We start from the raw sequence: 9,183 nt of genomic DNA on the forward strand, positions 1-9,183 counted from the left end.
ATTTATCGAACAAAAACGAATTATTTTATTTATCAAAATTGTTATCAAAATAAACAGAAAACAGTATTTTGCTAAAGTGATTGTTTTGAACAAGTATTACCTTAGACATTATTGAAAACAAATTGTTTTAGCTAAAGTGTATTTGTATCCTTTTTGTATCCCGTGTGTCTGTGGGGCAAAAGGACACCTCGTACATTTAAGATTTTTAAACAAACTAACAAACAACTTTTATGATTTTTTTCACACAAAATCAATACACATATATTTATTCTGTAATTGTACACTAAGAGTGAAAAGCCCATTATTTCGTAAGGTGTGCCTTTAGCCCCGTTGTACCCTATTATTACTGCCGGTATTATTTTTATATTAGAAATCGATATCGATTTTATTGAAAATTATTAATTAAATCGTTAAAATGAAGTCAAGTGACCTTTTTTTTGTGTTTTTCTTTCACGCTAATCATGGATGTTGGAGTTTTTTTTCGTATGGCCAATTAAGCTCACTTTCCACAATTAATTAGTCGTCCTCTCAGGGGGGATGATCGGGGTCCGGGACGGTAAACTGACACTGCGCTGTGTGTGGTATCCGAGCACTGGCGCAGCGGCTGATGGAAAAAGCCTGCTTCCACTCATGTCAAAATCATTTATCCAGAACAGCCCTTTACAAGAACTTGTATACACTTGGAGAGGGACTTTTTTCGCCCACCCCCATCATGCTTAACTTGACGAGATGCTCAACCAGGTCACTGCCTTACGCGCTCACATTCTTCTCTCTTTGGCGAAGCAACGAACCTTTACTTCGCACGTTATCCGGCTGTTCTTTCGTTGGTCAAACGCGCGAGCAATACTCTCAAGAAGTGCGTTCCTATTTCAACCTCCCATCTATTAGTGCCAGAACTCTCACCAAAACACGCCATTAATTACTGGAGGTCTGACAGCGTTCGCCCCGGTGTTTGGCGTGTGGCGCTGTTGATTGAAATGTCGGACTAGGCTTGATAAATGGCGTTATTGCGTGTATTTAGGTTGTCAGAGGGGAGGTGGGGAGTCTCTCCACTCGGACTCTGCACAGCCTCCTGCCAGACCGATAGCTGGAGGCATGCCAGACATGGAAAGGGGTGGGTCTCCACAGTTTGAGGAGATTTCTTGGGAGGAATTTAGTGGGGATCTAGGGGGCAGAGAGAGATTTACGAATTGATAGGTGGTCGCGTTTTGTTTGGCCGCACGTCTTTGCGCCAGAGGACTCTGGAGCATTGAGTTTCCTTCTCTTAAAGGATTAGTCTTCACGATGGCCACCAAGAGACTAAGGAGGGGTCGCTATCCTGGCGACACACAGCTGGTGGCTTCAGCGAGGAGCGCGTCCTGCGAGCAGAGCACAGTTGTGGCGCACTGACCTCGGCTGCCTTGAAGAGGAGTCACTGCAGGCTTTTAACAGAGATTCTTGGAGTACCTATCGTTTTCTCCGTTCTTTTCTAGCCTGGGGTGCGTTTGACTCATTTTTGTTTTCTTTTTTTCTTTTCTTTTAAAGACTGACCCCGTCGTTTTACATCCATTCAGCTGCAAGGCTTTAGCAATGACGACGGAAAGCCCTCAGCAACAGCTTGACCCGCCGCCTCCTCTCAGATCCAGCCCGGCGTCCAGCGGCGCGATGCACTCGGCGCTCCAGAGCACACAGACCGCGCTGGAGAGCACGACTGCGACCGGCACCAAAGGCAAAAAGTCCAACTCGGGCATGAGACGCCCTGAAAAGCCACCTTACTCCTACATCGCTCTTATAGTCATGGCGATACAGAGCTCTCCGACCAAAAGGCTGACGCTGAGTGAAATCTATCAGTTCCTCCAGGCTCGCTTCCCGTTCTTTAGGGGTTCCTACCAGGGCTGGAAAAATTCCGTCAGACACAATTTGTCTCTCAACGAATGTTTCATCAAACTTCCCAAGGGCCTCGGGCGGCCGGGTAAAGGCCATTATTGGACGATCGACCCCGGGAGCGAGTTCATGTTCGAGGAGGGCTCTTTTCGACGCAGGCCCCGCGGTTTCCGAAGGAAGTGCCAGGCTCTCAAACCCATGTACCGCATGATGAACGGGATCGGCTTCGGGGCTTCAATGCTGCCGCAGAACTTTGACTTCCAGTCGCCCTCCTCGTCTCTGGCCTGCCACGCCAACGGCTATAACTTGGACATGATGACCAACGCGGTGCCTGGCGTTCACGCGGGTTACGATGGCCTCAGTGCAGGGCATCATGTCTCACACATGTCATCGAGTCCGGGCTCCACGTACATGACGGCGTGTCAAGTCGCTTCTAACGGCGAGTACGGGCCGGACAGCAGCAACAGCCCGCTTCACTCTCCCCCGGCGGCCATGAGCGGCTCTCTGGAGTGCCACTCGCCGTATGGAGCCGCCTCTGCACACTGGGCTTCATCAGGAGTGTCTCCTTACATTAAACAGCAGCCACTGACCTCCAGCAGCCCGACCTCCTCTGGATTACACTCGAGCATGCCTCCGTACGCCTCTCTGGAGCAAAGCTACCTGCATCACAACGGCAGAGACTCGGCCGACATCTCAGGTGAAGACACGCACTGCACACACGCTCGCTTTAATATACGCATATAAAGTTCATCAGGATTTATGTACCTGATGTTATTCAAAAAAAAACTAAACAATTGTAACGCTTTATGTTACAGTGTCCTTGTTACATGTAGTAAATGATGCATAATTACAAGCAACTAACCTTAAGCCAAATCAAACCAAACCCTAATCCATGTACACTGTTAAAAAAAATGCTGCCTTCAATTTTTAAGGACAATCATCTTTGATTTTTAAGTAATTTCAACTTAAATGACATTAAACTGACTTTTCAAAAACGAGTTGAATCTTGTTTAACTTAAAAAATAGCTAGAAAATAGCTTCACTTATTTTGATGATTTACAGCAATGTAAAAACATGTCATATATATATATATATATTTTACAGTGTAGTTACTTAATATTACTCAGTACTTAAATGTATAATTACAGTGTAATAAAGACACCTTAAAATAAAGGGTAACCAAGTTGTTGTTTTTTCTTAAATCAATTCTCGTTTAAAGAAAGCCTGACTAAATACCACACAATTTAAGCACGCAAATCGATCTTAAAATCATGTTTGTAGGCTACAAAAGCACGTGTTTTAACAATTTTCTCGATGTAGCAATGTAGTAGCATTGTGTATCGAAGCACTTCATCAGTGTTTTTAAATAGGCTATACATTTTTATCACAATTATTGTTTCCGTTATAGCCTACCTATTCATCCATATTAATTTACAAAAATAATAGGCCTACAATATGTTATAAAAAAAAAAAAAAACACGAATCACATGTAGGCCTACTGTACAATCATTCTTGTTTTTATTCCCTCAAAGTAGGAAAAGTATAAGTAAATTATTTTACTTAGAGGCCTAAAAAGTGTTTCGGGCCCGATGTTATGAATCAAAGTTTGTGCGTGGCAATTAAGAAGTGGATTTTCCTGCAATTCTGTTTAGGAGAAACAGTCTAATTAGGAAAATAGCAAATGTCTGACGCAGAAGGCCTCAGTGCGTTTTTTCCCAATCATTTCTTAAGGTTACGAAAACAATGCCGCCTTTGCCAGTGGATTGGTAATGAAAACTCTTAAAGAAAAAAAGGTTCCAAAATGAGGTTTTCGCAGAATGCAATAGAAGAACCATTTTGGGTTCCCCAGAGAAACTTTCAATGATCAGTTCTTAAGAAAGGACGAATTTTCTTTAGAGTGAAGACCATTTTAAAGTTTTTTACAGTTTCCACTGTAAAGATCATTTTGTGGAATGGAAATGTTCTTCATGGAACCATCAATGCCAGTAAAGAACCTTTATTTTTAAAACTACAGAGGTAGATAGGTTCGGACTGTATTACATGCGATGCTTCGGTTCAGGTGACCCACAAATATGTTTTTAAAAATGTTAATTCGATAATGTATAATTTCTAAATTCTAATAGTTGAACCAAACAAAATAGGGAACTGGATATTAATTGAACAGCTATTTAAAATTTAAATAATATTATTATTAATTTACAAATATTTATAATGAAAAAAAAAACATTGCCATTGTTCTTTAAAGACTGTTGAAATGACTATACAATACATCGTTTGTGTGGATAAAATGCATGTCTTCTAAACATAAAAAATAATATTCAGTTGCTGTAAACTGACAGTGTGATAGAAAGCATGCACTTCTAAGAAGACTGCAAGCCTACTTTCGTTGGCGATATTATATATTAATAATTGTCTTTGATTTTCGTCAATAGGAATGTCTCGATACCAAAGCCACTCATCGCCAGTCTGTGACAGAAAAGACTTTGTGCTGAACTTCAACGGCATCACATCGTTTCATCCCCCCAGCAGTGGATCCTATTATCACCATCAGCTGCATCATCACCAGGGAGTCTGTCAAGATGTCAAGCCATGCGTTATGTAATTTTAATCATAAATCCTCAAGTACGGACTGAGCTCGGAAATGACGAGATTGTGTGTGTGTGTGTGTGCTTGATGCACATCAGTTATCGACGAAGAACAAATGATCTCACTGAGAGCAACCATGAAGGAAGAAATGAACTGATCGGAAATGAGGACTCCAGAGGGAGTGATGGAAAGTTTATGAAATATATTTACTATCTTGGAAAAACCTCGAAACTTCTGCAAAAAGGAGACACGAAAAACGGGTTTATCCCAGTCCATAATCAATAGCCAAGTCTTTTGTATGAATTGAGCACATTTGCAATGAGGATGAGAGGGGAATATGTTCAATAACTGAGCATAATGAAGTCGTAGTAAAATGAAACCTTGTTATTTTAGATGCACTCAGCAACACCGCGCGCGAAATACAGAATCGAGGGAATTCAGTGGTGTGGGATTTGATGCGTGTCACAAACCCACTTCAACACAAATCATCTTATTTTGTCTAAATCTTATGTGTGTTTCTTTTCCCACCTCTTATATGTTCAGGGGTGAATGTGTGGATCTGTGGGTAATTTCTTGTGTAAAAGGAAAGAGGCCTACGGAAACCATCATAGAATAATAATGATTGCACTTTTAGTAGTTTAACAAGTTGACAAAACAGTTATGTACAGTACAATAAAACGATGTATTCTCAAAATCAGTAAGTGTATTTATTCATGTATTGCTTAATATTTAAATGACTTGTTTGTTTGTCTGGATAAAAAAACCGCAAAAAATATTTGAACCAGCAATATTTTTGTTCATTGTATTTATTTATGCAATTGCCTTTAAAAGTAGGCTACGTTTTAGACATAAAAATAACTGGCTTCTTCACACTGAAATACGCACTTCAGGAGAAAAGAAAACGTCCTTCTTGGATTGTTGTAAAAATAAACATGTATAAACGGATACAGTCGAGATAATAAACCACGAAACTGGGTTACGACAGTTAAGACAACACAACTCTGACAAACAAAGAAAGTGACACTTTCGACCAAATTATGACCAATATAATCACAGTAATTTTGTAAAACTCGATCGAAGGCGCGTTCTAAATGAAGCATGCAAATTATAAATAAAACGGATAAAAGCAAATTTCTCAACTCGATCTCAGTAAACTTAAGCACTGAATCTTAGTGCCATAAAATCAATAACAATAAAATAAAAGCGGGGGCCAATTCTTATAGCTGAATTTGATTATTAATGATCAACGAGAAGAACGAATAGAGAGAGTGAAAAAGCGCGTGGACTCGGTTTTCTCTGCTCAAATGTAGGCCTACTCGCAGAACTACTGAAGTTTTAAAAGTTAAACATGGTGCAATGTCGCCATCTACTGTTACATCAAATACTGTGTAAAGTCATAATGTGTAATCCTTAAATTATGTCTCAGCCTTTGAAAATATTTTTAGTATGTTGAAGCATTACTTTATGTAGGCCTACATTCCTTTTTTTCCTTCTCAAAATCATACACAACTAAAACGAAACTTTTTCTAATATATATATAAAAAAATGCTCCTCTCTGATTAAAATTGTCAATATAATTATTTGTCAAATAATAACACTTCAGCCGTCCAACCCTAATCTTTTTTTTTAAGTAAATATAATTACTATCCTATAAATTTAGTATAGCCTACTGCAATAAACGTCCATGTCTTAGGAAATACTTTACTCTTAAAAAGTACACTGTAAAATAATTTTACAAGTGGTAGGCTATTTTTCCAAATAATTCTTTAATATTACGTACAGTTTTACTTTTTTTTTTAAAGTGCATGAATTTAAAGCCTTGCAAAAGCATATTCAAACAGAATAATTATCAAGACACTTTAATAACAATGCGTTCTAAAAAATAAAGCGTTCTAAAAAATAACGCAAGTTTTCTAAGTGAAAAACTTTAGAACGCTTTAGTAAAACTTGCTTTCCACTACAGTTTGAATCGGCTTTAATGTCCTTATTGTATTCTTTATAGCCTATACACCGTGTCTGCTGATCTGTATTCATTACAAATTATAATTCAGTTGATGGAAATAGCCATTCAATGACGCAATGAGCTTGAATAAACAACAAAGCTAATACTTAGTAGCCTTGATTAGCTTGTTCAGGTGTGTTTGGTTATAGTTGGAGTTAAATTTCGCTGGAAAGTGGACCTCGAGGGCCAGAGTTGCGAATCAGGCTGTTTTCTGCAGTTGTCATGTTAATTCCAGTTGATCAGAGTTAACACGGTTGCTGAAGAGTTCAAGGCTTACGGACGCGCCACAGTGGAGGACACTCAATGATTTTTTCCCCTCCCTTTTCTTTATCACGTTCTTCACATTTAAAGAGGAAAGTACAATGTCTTAAGAAACTCGTCTCACCTGTTTCTGCTGAAATATCACCATCGTCGGACAAAGTTTTCTTCACAGTTTTAAAAATATGACAAAATAAACGATCAAACCGGTAGACTAATGTGAAGCTCTCCGAAATAAAATATAAAGACTGATTAATCAAGTGAATTTAGACTTATTGTGTGTGCGATGAGCATTTGCTGTAAAAAAAAATCTGCACAAAGAAATTTGTGACTGTGATTCCCTTACGAAAATGAACCATGGTTTTACTACAGTAGCCTATTACTGTAACTGTCATTACAAAAGGTGTTTTCGTCACTTGTCCTCTCCACAGTGCTCTCTGATTGAATGGTGGATATTTCAGGCCTTTGACTCAGTTATTGAACTTGTTGAATCTGCCGGCTGACAGCCCCACCTACCGGCCGGAACAAGTGTAGTTACAATCTGGCGCCTGCAGCTGTACGCTCGAGCGCCCAGACTCATCCATAAACTATTATTATAATAAATATTTCGGGGTCATGACCCTGGTAACTGGTTTTAATATAATTCACCAAAAATCACACTAAGAAAAATAAATGGAATATTGTATATCTAAAATATTGCAAACAGGTCAAAACAATATTATAACATAATTATAACATCCAAGTATAAAAGCATCCAAGTATGACATATAAATATACAAAAATAAAACAAAATAGATATGAGGATATAAAAAATATTTTACAAATAATTTTGTTAACTTTTTCAGTCACCATGAAATCAAAATGGACAATTCTTATTTTATTACAGAATGTCACAGTGTTTATCATCATCATCATCATTATTATTATTATTATTATTATTATTATTATTTTATTAATGTGCACTCCTAATCTTCAATCAAAAATGTTAACCTCCCCTCTCAAACACTATAGGGCTGTGTTTGAAATCGGCCCCTCATTCATTATTCCATACATTGCTCTACTATAGTTCACTTTAAAGTGTGAATGAAAACAAGTGAGTGAATTTGGACACTGAGTGTGCCGGAAGGCCTGACGCTTTTGTATAGTTTGTTCTTGCTGTTAAATATTTATTTGAAACTTAGGAAACTGGCAGCTGCACTAGTAAGATGAAACTATTTATCTTAAACTCTGTCAAGGAAACTATGTATAAACCTTAATTAAACAATTTAATAATCAATTGAAAGGGAATATATGCCTACCTGTATAATATTGGGTCATTCCTGGTATTCTGTGACTTTATGGCCATCATAAAATAGATAATCAAACTCAGTTGTTATAATACATTGTTGTGTAGTCATGATAAGGTGATGTATAACATTTGAAAAATTACTTTGGTCAAGCTCAGGGTAAATAAATGTAACCACTGATTAAACAAAATAAATGAAATGAAAGATAAAAAACGTCCACCCTGTCAGGGACAAATGAACAACATTTCAAATAATTATGTTTCTAATTTATGATGTACCTTTGACCCTTTAAAAAGCATATCAGTTAATAAATGACCAGAAAATATAAATATTTGTATTGTTTAAATATTGTATCAATATTTTATCAATATAAATATTTGAATTGTATTTACTTTCTCACAATCATTTTACATTTTTCCCTTTAAAAAAAAAAAAGAAGCAGCTTAACAGGGTGGACAAACTGATAACTAGAGTGGACAAAACCATAAAAGGTTGGACAAGAAAATAACAGGTTAGACAAACCAGTAATCGGTTGGACAAAACAGTATCAGGTTGGACAAAACAAATAACAGGGTGGACAAAACAGTAACAGGTTGGACAAAACAAATAACAGAGTGGACAAAACGAGAAACAGGGTGGACAAAACAGTAACAGGTTGGTCAAAACAATAACAGATTGGACTACACAGTAACAGGGTGGACAAAACAGTAATAGTTTGGATAAAACAGTAACAGGTTGGACAAAACAATAACAGGTTGGACAAAACAGTGACAGGTTGGACAAATCAATAACAGGGTGGACAAAACAGTAATAGGTTGGACAAAACAATAACAGAGTACAGTAACATAAGCAATTGCTAAGCTTGGAAATTAGCCTTTAAACATAATTTCTCTCCACACTCATGCATATACTGTGGAATAACCAATATATGTTATCGAAGTACGAGACTATATTTAAAAAAAGAATGGTGATAAGGGAATTAATTTTGTTTTAGATTTGCTAAATAGTAATTCACATTCACATAGGTTCACATTTATCAACAATTTATCAACAATTTACTTCCTTCTCTGGCGTATATAGATGACCATTTGCTTGTGAAAAGCGTCTCATTTAAATTGCTTCACCTTGTGAAAACACAGCTCCATTATAATTATTATATATATTTTTTATCGGAGGTATTAATATTTT

The 9,183-nt window shown here is 37.4% G+C and overlaps 1 protein-coding gene across 1 annotated transcript; it reads left to right on the forward strand.

Moving 5' to 3' along the window:
* Nucleotides 1–1,118: 1,118 nt before the first annotated feature.
* Nucleotides 1,119–5,235, forward strand: foxf2a (forkhead box F2a). The gene is made up of 2 exons (XM_084411017.1): nucleotides 1,119–2,560; nucleotides 4,296–5,235. Exons 1-2 carry the CDS (start codon nucleotides 1,570–1,572, stop codon nucleotides 4,463–4,465), a joined length of 1,161 nt encoding a protein of 386 aa, XP_084267143.1. The 5' UTR covers nucleotides 1,119–1,569; the 3' UTR covers nucleotides 4,466–5,235.
* Nucleotides 5,236–9,183: the final 3,948 nt, after the last annotated feature.

The sequence above is a fragment of the Rutilus rutilus genome (assembly GCF_951802725.1).
Source record: "Rutilus rutilus genome assembly, chromosome: 6".
NCBI classification, from domain to species: Eukaryota; Metazoa; Chordata; class Actinopteri; order Cypriniformes; family Leuciscidae; genus Rutilus; species Rutilus rutilus.

Coding starts and splice junctions, on each gene's coding strand:
- foxf2a (XM_084411017.1), top strand. CDS start 1,570: ATGACGACGGAAAGCCCTCAGCAACAGCTTGACCCGCCGCCTCCTCTC. Junction 2,561..4,295: donor AGACTCGGCCGACATCTCAG/GTGAAGACACGC, acceptor TTTCGTCAATAG/GAATGTCTCGATACCAAAGC.